Raw genomic sequence first — 17,274 nt, 5'->3', positions numbered from 1 at the left:
AGTAAAATTGCAAAGAATCGTGATGAGCTTTAACTTTGTGTAATCAGACATTTTGTATAAATATATATTTAAATGTTACCAACTATAATGGCAAAAGGAATGATATACTTGTGGACACGCAAATCCTTTATATAATAAAAACAAGAAATGCTGGAACCACTCAGCAGGTCTGGCAGCATCTGTGAAAAGAGAAGCAGAGTTAACGTTTCGGGTCAGTGACCCTTCATCGGAACGCAACCAAAAGCAAGCCCACCTACAAAAGGAGTACAGTGAGTTTGAAGCACAGTAACAAGAAACTCTTCTGATATTGCCTCAAACCTCTCTACTTTATTTTTCTTCTCTTTTCTGTCTCTATTTGCATGTGCATATCGCATATGCATGCTAGCGTGGGGCACGGTGTGTCTCTGTAGGAGTGAATCGAATTAGAGTTTAAGTTTTAATAAATTTCTCTTTTCTTCTTTAAACCTCAGGAAGCCTGTTTGTGCTCATTTCTTTGCCTTATAATTGGAAAGTGGTACACAAGGATTCACCAAGGGGGAGCTCACAGCACAGTGTGTTTAAAATTGAACCCTGTTACAATAAGACCAGGTGAAGACTAAAAGAGACCCCTAGACACCTTTTGCACCTGGTTGTAACAATGTGAATAAGAGTGAAGTGTTTCACTTTGGTAGAAAAAAGCAGAAAGGCAGAGTATTTCTTAAATGGTAAGAGATTGGGAAGTGTTGATGTCCAAAAGGACCTGGGTGTCCTTGTTCATGAGTCACTGAAAGCTAGTATGCAGGTGCAGCAAGCAATTAGGAAGGCAAATGGTATGTTGGCCTTTATCGCAAGGGGATTTGAGTACAGGAGTAAAGATGTCTTGCACCAGTTGTGTAAAGCCTTGGTGAGACCACTTCTGGAGTATTGTGTACAGTTTTGGTCTCCTTATCTAAGGAAGGATATACTTGCCATAGAAGGAGTGCAACAGAGGTTCACCAGACTAATCCCTGGGATGGCGGGATTGTTTTATGAGGAGAGATTGCAGAAACTGGGCCTGTATTCTCTAGAGTGTCAAAGAATGAGAGGTAATCTCATTGAAACTTACAAAATTCTTGCAGGGCCTGACAGGGTAGCTGTGGATAGGATATTTCCTCCAGCTAGTGAATCTAGAACTAGGGGACACAGTCTCACAATAGGGGGAAGACCATTTAAGACTGAGATGAGGAATTTCTTTACTCAGAAGGTGGAATTCTCTACCCCAGAGGGCTGTGGAAGCTCAATCATTGAGCATGTTTAAGACAGAAATCGATAGATTTCTGAATACTAATGACATCAAGGTATATGGGGATAGTGGGGAAAAATGGTGTAGATGTAGATAATCAGCCATGATCTGTTTGAATGGGGAGCAGGCTCGATGGGCTGAATGGCCTACTCCTCCTATTCCTATGATCCTAATTGTTTCCGTGCGTTTTAGGCTATGTTTAGCTTTTGATCTTTTAAATGTTCATGACTAACGCTATACAGGAGCAATTTGGTGGAAGACTGACAGGAGATCAGAACCCCGCAAGCAAAAAAAATGGAATATATCAGAATATTAGTGAATTTCCCAAAAAAAAGACTAGTTGTTTCACTTTGCTAAGGTCATTGCTTTGACTTGCGATTAAGATATGACAATTAGACGCACGTACCAAAAGCAGTAAATTTAATGTTTAGTTCCTGACCAAGCCACAAGATGGGGTATTTATTCTGGGGAATAACCTGGTGTCATATTCATGAAGATATTGAGATTAAGAGATTGCGCCAGAGGCTTCAAAACAATGGAATGCCAGGTATAATTTTCCAAATGAAAATATAATGTCACTGCTGAGAAGCTGGCAAAGGTTGTGGAAGATAGTGTACCAGAGAAAAATGTAGATATCTTTCTTTTTAATTATTGTTTATTGACCCAATTATTCTGAATAAACGTGTCCCTCTCCTGATTAAACTGGAGTGCTGAGTGGGATAATGGATGCATTGGGTCATCGTTGTACAATGTCGTGACTGAAAAGCGTGTCAAGCTGCAGGTGGGTGGGGTCGTCACAGTCTAGCTCTCCCTGCAAAATGCATTTTATTTTAAGAATGTTCTAATTTCCGTATTATTAATGATAGTATCATTGTTACAAAGATCAGAGCAACATAATTAACAGTAATTTGGGATTACGGTAATTACAGTCTCAGGCCATCAGCGCTTGGCTGAATAAATGCTCTTGACGAGGTGGGGGAGGTGGGGGTTGCGGCGGGATGGTGGGGGCAGGAGTTCTGGTAGCTCACAGATACATACGTGTGCCGCACAGCAGGTCACATGAAACAACGCAGCCGAATCTATAACAAACCAAAATGTTTTGCTCATTTTACCTAGATATCCCTATAATATCAATTACAAGAACCTTCCAAACTAAAACATTCGAACCTATTTTTCAAAACAGAACAGATGAATAAGCGGCGTTTTCCAAATTGGCGATGAATACTTCAAGCGACAAAAAAGAGCATATTTCATTGAAATGTTTTGCCTCTGTTGGTCTTCTGGTTTTAACAAGATTAGATTTTCCCCAAAGGAAGATTTCAGGCTCCGGCCCGATACTGCTGGCATTCCTATTCAGGTCCATTTCAGGTTCCCGCACTTTAGCATTCTGTAACAAACAGAAAGTGTGTGGAAGAATGCACTTGTCATCAATGAGAATTGATTACATTTGTTGAGAGAAAAATTGCCTACATCAAATATTTACCATAGAATTGTAGATGGATTGCCTGAATGAAAGATTGAAACGATCTGGTGCTTATGCATGTCAAGCCTTCACTCAAGTACCAAGGTATAGCACTTAGTCCAACTGTTAATATCCTCATAGACCCTGCTCCCCCCACCCAGCCTGTGCCGGTTCTCAGCTGGGGTCTGAGTGCAGCAACTGCAGAATGGCAGAGACATTAAACACGGTATACAGCTATTGGGATAGGATGAATAGTTTTACCCCATTATAGCTCTCCCCAATCCTGTCTCTATCGCCAGAAATATTAGAAAAGGTCCAATGCTAATGACAGAATGGAAAGTTTTGTATGTTTTGCAAATAAACAACCCTTGCAGAAGTGTTTGTTACTTTCCGTTCATTCTTGACTTGAGCGGGTTTAGTGTTTTGTGTTTTATGGCAGTTAGGGAACAAAAAAGAAATTGCCTGCAAACATTTGAAGGGAAAATTGTGCAAGGCGCTGGGAAAAGAGCAGGGGTGTGGTATTAATTGTATTGCTCTACCAACGAGTCGGCACAGGCACGATGGGCCGAAGGGTCTGCTTCTGAGCTGCGTCATTCTATGATGCTAGAAATAGGGTTCGAATCCCAGCTCAGAATGATGCGGGCGAGGAGGGAATGTGCTCATGTGACTTCCTTCGTGGGTTCACTCATACCTTGAGAAAATATTACTAAATGCCTATTAAAGCATGAACCGGGACTGCGTTGTTTTTCCTATATACTTTATTCACAATTATTAAATATAATAGATGGCTCGAGGGAAGGGGGAAAGCTCGGTTAGAACATTCCACTCCAACCTTTGTATTTGATTTGTCACTTTGGTTTTATGGGACTGAAACGCGCCACTGTTGACAAGCGTTTCCTCAGAAAGTGAAGCCTGCAATTCTAGAAAAGAAATAGATTTGGGAAATGTCAACCAATTGCAGCATTAGGAGAATGGGTAAAATGCAAAAGGTTGGAACGATGTTCCCCATTTATGCCAATATTTGTGAAGCTCCCCCTCCTCCCATATGCTGCATGCTGATAATGATAAGTGTGGAGTTATCCTTCAAGGACTAAGGGGAAATACGTGGGTCTGATTTACTAGTCGATCTGTGGCGTTGTTTATGGGGAGCAATGACAGGCTAACTCAGTTTTCATGGGGTGCTGGGTTCGAGGGTAGCGATGATTAGACCAGGGCACGCAGGCATAATTCACTTTTTATTTTCATGTTTTATTTCTATTATAAATTGCTATGTCGACATTTACAATGGCACTCCACATGTAAACTTGTCACCCTGCAATTACCCCCTCTTGCCTGGTGGTGCCACTCCAATGTCTCTACTGGGGACAAGGTGTAATTGCATCATCGCAGATTTACGTAGGCTGCTTCCATGATTATTTTCCTTTCTCAAATTTATAATGAAAAAGTTGATAGTGTGTGCAAATGCAATGTTTTGAATATAGCTAGATAAATAGTTTAAATATTGATTGCTCAGTTATAGAATCATAGAATGGTTACAGCACAGAAAGAGGCCAATCGGCCCGTCGTTGCTTTGGTGGCTGTCTGCAAGAGCAGCTCACCTAGTTCCATTCCCCTGCCTTTTCCTGTAGCTCTGCAATTTTTTTTCTCCACTTAATTATCCAGTTCTCTTTTGAATGCCTCGATTGAACCTGCCTCCACCACACTCTCGAGCACTGCATTCCAGATCCTAACCACTCACTGCGAAAACAAGTTTTTCCTCATGTCACCATTGCTTCTTTTGCCAGTCACTTTAAGATGTCTCTACGGAAAACTTAAAAATTGATTTTAAATGGTCCAATGCATAATTTATACTTTTTCCATTTCCTCTACGCCCCCCCCCCCCCCCCCCCCCCCGCCCATTACCACAGTATATGTTTCTATAAGCAGTTGTATTCAGGTGTTTAATCTTCCTGGGGGAGCCAAGACTGTGAGCCTGAGCAGGTAGCTGGAGCTCACATAAAGCCACCCTTGATGCTATTCACGCGCGTCCATACAGCTGGACTTCTCTCCATGAAATGTTCCTCCAGCCATCAATTTATGTCCATTTAAATGCATGATGTCTTTACTGTTTTGGCTTATACATTAAAAATGCCTATTTGATGGAGGTACTGAGTGAGTGCGCCAAGTCTCTGGGCCACAGCAGTACAGCTAGCTAGTAACTCGCCCAAGTAGGCACTGTCCACGTGTGATCCTGAGCAGCGTTTGCGGACGAGCTCAGGCAGTGATTGTGGGCGAGCTGTTTGACAATGAAGAACCATCATAAGTGAACCCAATCTTGTCCACACCTGAGGAACAACACATGCACATTTTCAACAGAGCTGATTGGATAGAAATGGGGAGTTGAAATCCCAGCTGATAATTGTTTCTTTAGCCTATTTTAGCTAATTTTAGTACCCTTACAACTCCTCCGGTTGAGATCAACCAACTCGGCAAGGCCAGAAATCCAACCTGCAACTTTCCCACTCCGTGTGGTTCATTGTCACCTCAGATAGTGCATACCCACCGAGCAACATCTGCAGGAACGCTGGCTTCCCTGGTCAAGAGACACTGATACTAATTGTAACATTCACAAATATGTTCAGTTAACATAGCGCAGAGCAGAGACGCAACCCGGAATCTGATTGATGTATATTGTTCAGTACCACACCATACATTTAACCACTGAATCGTTACGACAGACATCTCTTTATGCAGATATGAAGCTTGTACATTTATTAACAGAAAAGAAAGTAAAAGGGATAGTTTAACACAAAACAAAACACTGTCTAACATTGATATAGATACGTATACGTTTAATATGTAACAATTTTAATGGTTAACTACGTTATCGGAAAATGATAGCCAACTCAAAAAATTAGCAAGTGCTTCAGAACAATTCCGCTTAATTAATACACGCATAGGATCCGCAAGAGGCTTTGTAGTACAGTTCACCTGTCAGTCAAAATAACCAAATAAATAATGATTTTCCAAATTCATGCAATGTATATTTTGCCGTTTTAGCGCTGTAGGCTAGCGGTTAATTATTGTTCAAGGTTAAATTGGAGTGTAAGACTTCGTGCAAGAAACTCCACTAACTAAATCTAAATCATTCAGTTTAAACAATTCTGTGGAAATGTGTGAGAGAACCCAGCCACAAGAAGTACAGAAAAAAAATTTCACTTTTCCCCTGAATTGCAAAACATTTTCTGCACAAAGGCGAGATTGATTTCATATGGATAATCTCCATCAGCGAGTCCTATCTCCAAAGAGCGCTTGAAACGTAACGCGACAAACGATGCCTTCTTCCAAGTAGCAAAAAGAGTTGCGGCTGGATCTTATTTTATTTTACTTTTAAGTAAAGTTTGTTTAAAATGCAGTAATTCAGATTTGTTCTGCCGTCCACTCAAACCTTAAAGTTCAATCAACAAGAATGAAGTTATGCCATGTGGTGAATCATTCAAAAATAAATCTTTCATATTTGTTATTCTGAAATATAACGTTAAATTGTTCCTCGATTTGCAAATGCCTGACTAACCAAGACAGCTTTTATATACATTGAAGAGGATCAGTCTGTAATGAATGACTGGTGTAATGGGCTTGCTGCCTAAGGACGGCGATGAGGGGTTTGTACACTAATTCAATCGTCAGCTGTACGGACCTATAGAACGTAGTTGTAGATTTCACGTCGATGCCCTGGAACTATTTGCTCCTCCTTCGAATTATGGCAATGATAAACATTTTTAAATGTGTTTTTCTCGAGATATGGAAGCCATTATCGGAGTTGGAAAATGGAATATAGCGTTCACATACATAAAACAAGGCTCATTTGAACCATTTCCTATTCTGCTGCATTTAGTCTTAACGATTACATTGTAATTAATTGAACCACTTTGTATTCGGATTAGGATGCAAACATGAAACAAGAATACGACAAGATCGAGCAAAGACAGGGCTCTGGTTTAGCTCCATCCTGACATGTCGAATAACGATAACGAAATTCAGTTGCCTATAAATTTTACAGAAATACTGAGATTGTATTTTAACTCGCCTATTTTTCATGGCATTTTATATCACAGAATATTTTGGAAGCCGAGTCCACACGCAGTACAAGGATTTAAAGAAATCTTCAAATACGAGGCACTGGGAGATAGTGCAGGCGCAGTGGCGCTTGTCTGACTGCCGAGTAACACTGCTCTTGGGACGGAGCTGACTGACAATGAATTGTGGATGTGCCGAGCACAGTCACAACGATCATTACTCTACTTAAAGAATGGCAGCTTAATATAAACTCCACACCCTCCCCATTACACGTCAGCAGGTTCCTGCTTAATTTATGGAAGATAATAGTTAATTTTGATGAGAAACCTGTTGGTTCAGGGATCCGTTTCTGTTTGAGGCATTATCTGTTTTACCCTAATCCAAAAACCCTCCCACAAATTAGCACTTCATTGTATATTTGCCTGATGATTGTAATCCCTCGGCGTGACTCTTCCTCACCGGCCGCTCAGCTAGATCGCTCGAATGGCTGCAGAAAGATTTGGATTCATAGGGCGGTTAATATTTATGGACAAATGACATTTTTTGAATATCTTTATCGCTTAAAAGATTTTTTTACAGCATCAGCTACAATTGTAAGTGGGAGGTGCATTACTAAAGCGCGGTGGGGAGAATTGTATCAACATTGTACAAAGCATAGCGATATTCTCAACATCCCGCCGTTTTAAAGGTGTCTCAAAATGAAAATGTAAAAGGCCAGCTAGAAAACTTCAGATCGACTGCACGACAGAACGCACGGGAAATCCGTTTCACACCCATTCGCTCGCCAAGCTAATTTCATCCATAAAGTATTACTTCTTGTTTTAAAAAAGTCATGAAAAAGCAATGTTGCAGCGCTTGGAAAAGCAAATGGCGCGTATATAGTAAATAAATTCATGTATATTTCACTTATTATAGAAATACAGAAAATATACTGGTATTTTATGACAAGCAGCAGTGGTATTGCATATCGATAGCTGTGAAGACGTTTCCTGGCTCCACAATTGTGCATGACACTTCACCCGAAAAAAGTCCATTCATTCACTTTAATAGAACCTCTCTTCTGACATCAACTTTAAGGTTTTACTCGGTGTTATGTGCAAGCGTTGTCGAAAACTACCCAACAGATGTCACTTGTATTTTTCATTTCACAAGTCATTTCAAAAACTCCTGATGTTGAAAAACTACCAAAAAGACCTGCTTCCCCACGCTTCACGACACTATGTGTGTGGAGAAGTAATGATCAACCGTAGCTCTGAAATAGTACTGCTGCAGTGATTGATAAAAGTTGTTGCCTGTTGAAACATGTGCCAGTTTATGGGGTGCATTTAAAAATTTCACATCCAATATTTTAAGTGACTCGTCCGCCTACATATTTATATTTTAAACTAACTTCGATTATGATTATGATAGAATCAGTGGCACCAGATTGAGGGTTCTTCGATTCAAGTATTTTTTAAGGAAAGTAGAATTAGAATTTTTCCATTGGACCCAGTGTTTATCCTTACACAGGAATGACAGGGAATTCAAGAGGAGTAAAGTTTAGAAATTCGGAAGGCCTATGTATCCTTTTGAAGAAAACAGCGCGAAAGTTTTGCCATTCCAATTATTTTATTTGCATAATCATTTCAATCGACACCGGCTTTGAAGTGTGTTTCTGCGCTGTCTTGACAATTATTCATGTTAATCGTTAATATTATTGCGAGCACATCCTCAGCGTGCGTCCCTCGTGCTCTCAATGTAATGGTGGAAGGTAATGTCAAGTTTCACAGTGGTAAGGGTGTAACTTTATTTTGTGCAATCAGTAGTGTTTGTGCAGGGAGACACTTTTGCCAGCCTTGGTGTTTTGTACAACAATGAGGGGAAAAACATTATAATTAAATCTGCAAGAGATCCCACTAATGCAAGAATTAACGCTTAGCTATATGGTGATCAAGATATCCCATTAAAATGAGTTAAGGAAATAGGTTTATAAGGGATTTAAAAACAAATTCAATTATACGCATGTTGCAAAAACTATGAGTTCGTGAAAAAAAATGGCGAGCTATGTGTTCATTGTATTTCAATTAGATTCTGGGTATCAATTCAAAATAGAATCAATCGGATAGTGGGGCTGGGACATATAATTTTGTTGCTTGGACTACTATATGGATTCAGCTTTTAGAAATAATTTTACACATCATGTTATTACAGGCTTCATCAATGAATAGAACATGCCTGAACTTTTGTCTAATCGTGAAACGCATTAAAAACCGCTAGGGCGTGATTAATATTCATTAGATGAGGTCGCATTAAAGACATATTCAGCATCAACTTCAAGCTACATTGTGCCAATAACATTTGTCTGTTATTCGAAATTCAAATAAAACGAAATTTTATGCGTGAAACTAAGGCACAGGCGATTGTGAAATATAGAAAAAAAATATTAACAACTTTAGGGCGGCACAGTGGCGCAGTGGTTAGCACCGCAGCCTCACAGCTGCAGTGATACGGGTTCAATTCCGGGTACTGCCTGTGTGGAGTTTGCAAGTTCTCCCTGTGTCTGCGTGGGTTTTCTCCGGGTGCTCTGGTTTCCTCCCACAAGCCAAAAGACTTGCAGGTTGGTAGGTAAATTGGCCATTATAAATTGTCACTAGTATAGGTAGGTGGTAGGTGGTAGGGAAATATAGGGACAGGTGGGGATGTTTGGTAGGAATATGGGATTAGTGTAGGATTAGTATAAATGGGTGGTTGATGGTCGGCACAGACTCGGTGGGCCGAAGGGCCTGTTTCAGTGCTGTATCTCTAATCTAATCTCTAATCTATTTGTGCAACGACTCGGGCGGAAATAGTCTTCTTTGCATCAGTCTGTGGAGTTTATTTTCACATTCACTGAAACACCGAAGCGATGTTTAAGAACATGTTGTGCAATGGAAATTGAAATACTTTCTCTCTGCAATCTAATTAATTGAGTAATAACGGATTCTGGGCTTCATTATTCCATCTCTGTTTTGAATAATTTAAGGTTCAGGAATTATGTGAGTCTACTGACTGTACACAATGAAAATCTATATTCTTCAGAATATGCACATCTTTGTATCTTTCCATATCGAAAGCACTGTCAATAATTATCAAATTAGAGTCATGAGCTAACTATTTTACTGACTATGAATTGCGTGGTAGGTCTTTTGCCACAATATTGTAAATGTTATTACTAGAACCCAGGTTATATTCTGTGCTTAATGTGACAAATTGTAATTGCGTTTTTATGTGCTGTCTTGTATTTACGACGCTTATGAAACCTACAGTTACACATGTACTACGTAGAAGACTAGATATGATAAATTTTATAGCAGCACGGTATAAAGATACCAGCAACAAGTTTAGTTTAACTGTGTTACCATTCTGTACATGTACCGAAGTAGCACTTTAAGGTTCGTTTCTCAGCTGTAACTTTCAGTAAATACACAGCTCAGCTTCTAAATACGACAATTCAGTTTCTGTCTATCCTCAGTTATTGCTTTATGAAAATGGTAAGTTTAGGTCGTAATGCCAGTACAATTTTAAAAGTTATAATGCTATGACGCTAATAAGTGCACTTTATTTAATGATCTTTCTGCGTAACCAATTTGCAATAAAGACACGTGGTCACCACCCTCTGTGCGTTGTATTAAATATGTTTAATATCTCGGTCTCCGTGACTTCTACAATGCATATAGTAAATTAACTCCACATATTTGCCGACAAATCATCACATTTAAAATACTTTGTGATATATATTTATCTATGCAATCTGAACTATACATTTCTAGCCATATGCATCGTTTGAACAAATTTAAGAGTTTCCAACGTGAGGATGTGCGCTGAGTGGCGTCTAACAGCAGCAATGCTTTTCAATGCTGGGGGGGTCAGAGGTCAAAATCAGCGTCCACCTCTCTTCGCCTCGCGCAGACGGCAGCGGCGGGCGCGTGACCTGCTCGCGGTGGACTGGCCAATCAGAGTCGGGCTGGAAGCGTGTGATTGACAGCTGGGCGGGAGCGGCGCTTGAGCGCCACTGGAGCTGGACTGGGAAAAGGCTGGCGGCGGAAAGTTGCGCTTCACACTGCTCGCCAGGCTGCCAAAGTTCAGCGCAGTGAACAGGTCCGCATCGCAGCAACAACAGCGGCGGCGGTGCCGGCCCGCCACAGTCATAACAACCGAGAACAAGAAGTGGGTGGGGAGGGGGAGGAGAGAGAGAAAAAAATAAAACTCGACACTCTGAGGACTGTTATTGCCCTTGGCCACTTTCCGAGTGTTTGCTGAAGATTGCTCAAGTACCCCAGAAAATGAAACTTGGCTTTTAATGAGTAATCTCAGGTGAGCAACAGGACCAATGTGGGCAAAATAATATGATCACAGTAAATGCCTTGATAAAAGTCAAGTAAATAGTAATCATTGAAAGTTCAATTTAATCCAAAAAAATGAAGAAAAATAATACTAGTAAAATTGCTGCTATGTTAGAGGCCTCCATAAAGAGTCACACTTGCAAACAACATCTTCATCCTATTTTGCATTAACATTTTATTAAGTCTGTTATGTAATTAAGTTGCCATTCTAATTCTAACAACGTTAACTACCTGACTCAGTTTTAGTCATCCAGGCACAGTCAACCTTTCGTTTTCTGCTCTGATTCTGAGTTGAAACATGGTGTCTGTTCTTTTTCTAATACCTGTTTCTTTCTGCCTTCCTCCAGCTACTTGCCACTTGCGGGTATGAAAACTGAAGCACTTTGGAGATTGCAGCTGAAATAAGAAAGGGAACTTTGGGACTGAGACTGGCTGGATTATGGCTCATTCGCTGCGAAAGCAGTTCCCCTCCAGGTATAAAAACACAGCACAGAGCCCTTGGCACGGTGCAGCCACCAGCACAGTAATGCCAAGCCGTCTGCAAGAGTTCTGATCTGTATTGGATTGCTTTCAAAATCTCACATTTCATACATAAAAAACACTGATTGCACCACGGCTTTCACTTGCCACTGATTTTAATACAAGTCTGGATGCTCTTGAATTTACCGACGTTTACGTTTTCTTATTTAATATTGCCATATTTAGTTTAATTGAAAGGGAGGGGGAGTTACTCTCCACCCCCTGCAAAAAGACTATTAATTTCACATATATGTTGGTTTCACACGTGGTGTTAAAACCACAACCGTTTCTTTTCTTGGGGGAATGAACCTATGGCGGCCGCGCTGTAAGAAAAGGGAAAGGAAAACGAAATGAAGGAAAAATCCAAAAATGCTGCCCGGACTAGACGGGAGAAGGAAAATAGTGAATTTTATGAACTGGCCAAATTATTGCCACTGCCATCTGCAATAACCTCCCAACTTGACAAAGCCTCTATCATAAGACTGACAACCAGCTATTTAAAAATGAGAGTGGTTTTCCCTGAAGGTAGGTGACATTATTCAATTTTTCTAAATTGTTAAAGGTCGGAAATAAAAAACACTGTTGTATGGAGAAATGAAGATCACAATTAGATCCTACATAGAACAAATTCCGGTGTGGTAGGAAATGCACTTTTTAAATGGAATGCACCGATTAGGACAGTTGTCAATATACACAGTGAGTACAGTGTACACATTGTACAAAGTGTGGTTTGGGACTATATTGGGCTTTCAGAGTTCTGAAATTGATCATCCACTAAAATTGTGAGTGGTAGATGCTCATTCATATGATCAAATACAAATAAGGAGGAAAATAAAATATAAAAATAGAGTAATATCACTATAAATGTATGGTCATTGCAGCAGTAAGGAAAATTATACATAAGTTTAGTCTGGCAAATAATTCATTTTCTTTGAGGCCAAATTTAATTATATTTACAATCAGCACTTTATATTTTAGATGTTGCATGATTAAACCAAATATAGTGTTATTCAGACAGATTTGTAACAATTTCTGTAAATATAACGATCATTAGATTTTTTAATGGGAATTATTCATTTATATTTAGTGCCGCACTGTCCTGATTTATTGATATGACGATTTAAATGTAATTTTTATTTAAAGACCGTATAAGAAACTGTTGAAAACGACGTGTAAGTGCCTGTTGAAAGAGAGTAATTTGTTTTATAAAGGTTATAGTGGCAGGCAGTAATTGTTCCTACTGCCGTTCAATCATTATCACACAATGAAAGCGAACAGGTTGTTATTAAAGACAAGCCAACAGTTTTATGCTGCACTTTACAAAGCAATTCCATTTGATCACTGGCAAAAGATAAGCAATGTGAACTGGATAGTTTAAGCTAATCTACAAGACAATAACTGCGTGATTCAGAATACTTATAAGAACACTACTGGCGTAATGTATAACAACACATGACAAAACTGTGCTTCTGGACAAGTATAAAGCTACTGCAAACGGGACTAAGGTACTTCGTGTGGTAAAGCCCTATTACAAGACATTTCATTTTGTTGTAGATAGATCACAGAAATGTGAAGCTAATGCCGCACAAGCATTGCATTTAAAAGTACATTTCTACCACAGAATGATTTATGGACTGAAGCCCGCTGTTGTGGTTCAGACATGACAGTGTCTCCACACAATTACTGCTTACTTCGTTTTGTGATTGTGTTCATTGCTGTTCACAATTGGGATAATCCTGTAAATAGTGAGCTTTCAAAGTGTTGACATTGAGTGCTCAATTAAAGATTGAGGGCGCCGCTTTGTGTAAGTGTGTTCGAAAAGGGAAGTATACTGGCCGGTCGTACATTTACTTTGATTACAGTTCCTTATGATTTGTGTATACCGAGCTCGTTTGGTTGCACCATGCGCTGTCTAATCATTCGGTTTATTTACATCCCCAGTATTCTACATTTCAAAGCCAAAATGTTCATGATTCCTCCTCCCCGCCCCATTCTGTGCGGTGATTTACCAGCCCCAATGGGCTACTTTTCCGCGTGCTTTTAGGAGAGACTTGTCAATTATGTTTTTGCATATCTGACGAGTTGTTTGATCAAACGAAGTATATGGCACTGCTTGTAAGGTGATGACTAATCTATAGGGTTTCAGAGAGAGGGAGCGGATCTACTCATCAGCAACTCTCTCTGAAAAAAATTGTTTTTAAACCCCAGGGAAGCTGGAGCAAAGTTCACTACAGCAACAACTGTTCGCCAACGAGCATGTTAACCATTAGGAAACAGCGTAAATGTAGATATAATTGTGTGTGTGCGTGTGTGTATAATTCTTGCGATTTTTACACACATGCACACATAATCCATGTCTTCTGACCTTTTTCGGTACATGTCACACATTCTTGTGTCAAGTAACAATTAGAATTTTAGTCCACACCTCAAATTTCATAATCGACTCAAACAACGAGAAAAGGGGCTGATCATTACTGCGATGTTTTCAGATGTCTCTTGAAAAATAAGTCACGTCCCCCGTTTTAATTATGTCCTTGTGAGTCTGCCAAATCCGATTTAAGAAACGAATCACTAATCGCCGAGTAAAATTTCGTGTCACATACTACAAGAGGGTGCACTGAACTCAAGAGTCGCCGTTGTGACCAGGTGTGATTTATCGCGGTGTGTTTCTCACCAATACAACTGAAAAAAAGTACACTGATAGGTGGTACATACCAAATCTCCAAGCTGATATCTAAAAGCACAGGGGGGTAGTGCTATTATTATCAATATTGCCCAATATTACTGACAACAGCAACAAATCATAACATTGTGTGTACATATTAAAGACAGTGCTCGACCAATAATTCTGGATGAGGTTGTTTCTTGTGTTATTTAAATATAAATCTTTGCACTTCAATGGATCTATGTGCATTAATTCATATTTAAATACTGTGAATCGCGCTCGATGTCGTTAAAATGCCAAGAGTTTTGCAACTGAAACTGTTTAAACCAAAACGCCATGACTACGAGATTTAAATGTTCCCAGCACTTTTGAAAAGCGGTGGCATGGTCGCCACCGTTTTAAAGCATGTTTTAGATTTTTGATGCACTATTGCACGATTTTGAAACGCATGTTTAAGATATTCGAAAAACGGTAGGAGATATAATTTCCTTACGACTCATTGAAGAACAGGAGCATTCAGTAACCAAGCAATCAAAGAGAGCCTTTGAGGTTTGGAAGGCAGTTACCTGAAGTGCTGCATTAGACGACTGTGATTGGTTTGCTATCTAGATACTCTCAGCACCTCGGTTCCTCTGTAAACAGTTTCAAACTGAAGGCTGCTGTTACAACTTGTGCTCGAAGAGAGCATTGATTTAACATATCAGAGAGAAGGAATATGCCTATTTAAATTTCAAAGTACTTCAAATGCACTTTGACCGTTTTGAAATCTCTGTCACTATTTTCTGCACTATAATTCAGTTCTGAATCAGTAAAATGCAGTATTGTGAATGTGCAAGAGTTGTTAGAAAACAAACGTAATGATTTCACCGAGATAAAGACAGAGACAGAACATATTTTGTGTGAAACAAATACATTTTTGAAACAAGGTTTTGTTAGTTCGCATAAGCTCAGTGTACAGGCTCTTGTAAGGTCAATCAAAGTGGCAGCAGCGATCTTTTCGCTGAAGCGCATTGAATTAAAGATGCATATTTGAGCCTGGACAGCACCGAGAAGGACAGTTTGGGTGAAAGCAGGAAAATCCATGGGAGCTGGAGATTATGTTTAGGAATAATTTTCGATTTACGTCAGATTTACTCAACACAAAACGCACCTCGGGAAATGTTGCTTAAGAAGAATGACAATCTATATCAAAATAGCTGTTGCACTTTGCTTGAAATGTAAACTTGATCCCAACAGCCAAGGATAGAATTCCCACACACACAAAGCAAGCAGACAATAGCTGGTAGCAATCCTGCCTAATAAAATGGTGTAAGGTGTCAATGATTTTGAAATGACCATGTCCGATTCTCTATTAGCATTGCTATGACATAAAGATTCTTGCATCGTCGTGTGTGGACAGCCCTGAATGTTTCAGGCCAGTACTTGTAGCTCCTCTTACAAGTCACACTGTTACATCTAACAAATCAGTCACAGCGTCTGTGATTGTGTTGTTCCCTAGTTTGCTGCGATTAAAAGTCGAGAAATGGACAATATTTTCTATTATCTAATTACTAAGTGGAATGTGCTAAACCTTCAAAAGTGATAAACCGCACATTAGCAACAATTGAAAAATAAGATAACATTAGATTTTCAGTGCGGCGGGTGCTGGTGGGAGGATAGGTGCAGCCCCTTTCTGGGAGACCGATCTCACACTCCCTCGCGAAGTTAAATGTTGCCGTTTTCATTTGTCATTAATGAGAAACCCTCCCCCGTTCAGCCGGTGTGTTTTCTTTGATTTAACACTTCGTTCTTCTGAGAGCTAAAGGGTCACCGACTGCTTTAAGACTTCAGAGATCATTGTGTTTATCAATCCACAATTTAATTGACGTTTACTGCTGATTGTGGGGCCCACAGATGCCATCGTGATTTATAAAGAGTATTAATATAGAGGACAGGCTAAACGCGCGGTACCACCTTTCCTTAGAACTTTATTACTTTAGAGTGAAACACAATACGAAGCTTGGCGGTTAGAATCTTTTTTGCAAAGGGACTGACTGTCAGGACCTAGTTTACAGATCTCCATCTGGCAACATTTTACGCTGTTCAAATTCTTAGTGACTTTTTTTTAATATGCCAACGTTCCTGGCGTTTATTAGTGTCCCAATGATAGAGCCAGGTGGAAACAGCACCTTTGCAATTGCTATATGGAAACTGTAGCCGGGGATACTGATTCCAGTTATTCTGGAGAATCTATAGAGAATGGTTCTTCAGAAGGTAAAACCTTTCTGTTGATGAGAGAAAAAGAAACAGGAAGAGTGAGACAAAATAACATGCCCTTTCAGCGGAACTTTTATCAGATTCCATTCCAAGCCTAAAGACCTTCAGACGCCCCGAGCATCTAGGCCGACAGGCTGGAAACCCATATATACATAATAGGCCTCAGACAGTGAAATCCCGTACACATAGACTCAGACACCGAATCAGATCCCATCCACATACACAAACACGCACAGCTCCCATATATACCGCACAGATTTAGGTCTCATACAGACAGACGCAGAACCCAAGAGTCAGTTCTGATGAAAGGTCACAGACCTGAAACGTTAACTCTGTTTCTCTCTACACAGATACTGCCAGACCTGCTGAATATCACAGTCAGAGAAACTCAGACTGAGGTCCCCCACCCCTTACAAACTCACACAGGCACACAAACATATAATGAAATGGAGACCTCGACCAGCGATATTCAACACTAAAGTAATTAAAATATGCTGGTTCCAATTCAATGCACACTATATGACAAACACAGTTGCTCGTTTTTAACTTATTTTCTTAACGTTAAGCATTTGATCTAATCGATGTGTGTGCACGTGGAGGGGAAGCGGGTTGCTAGAGTCTCACTTAACAAGGTTTTATCCTGCCTGTTTATAAATGAGAACGGGATCCTCAATATAATGACATTTTTGTGATT

General features: G+C 39.9%; 1 protein-coding gene across 3 annotated transcripts in view; it reads left to right on the top strand.

Moving 5' to 3' along the window:
• The window catches only part of sim1a (SIM bHLH transcription factor 1a), a 106,377-nt gene that overhangs the window by 18,721 nt on the left and 70,382 nt on the right, over positions 1-17,274 (top strand). The window contains exons 1-2 of one of the 3 annotated variants that reach the window (XM_068026923.1): positions 6,917-7,372; positions 11,488-12,184. In XM_068026923.1, the coding sequence (XP_067883024.1) occupies positions 12,010-12,184 (175 nt within the window). In that variant the 5' untranslated portion in view covers positions 6,917-7,372; positions 11,488-12,009. Of the gene's footprint in view, positions 1-6,916; positions 7,373-10,809; positions 11,112-11,487; positions 12,185-17,274 lie in introns of those variants that run through there. The other 2 variants (XM_068026909.1, XM_068026918.1) reach the window with 2 other exon arrangements.

This window comes from Heterodontus francisci, chromosome 3 (assembly GCF_036365525.1).
Source record: "Heterodontus francisci isolate sHetFra1 chromosome 3, sHetFra1.hap1, whole genome shotgun sequence".
NCBI lineage: Eukaryota > Metazoa > Chordata > Chondrichthyes > Heterodontiformes > Heterodontidae > Heterodontus > Heterodontus francisci.
Note: the sequence above shows the minus strand (reverse complement) of the source record. Positions and strands in the feature narration are given on the sequence as shown.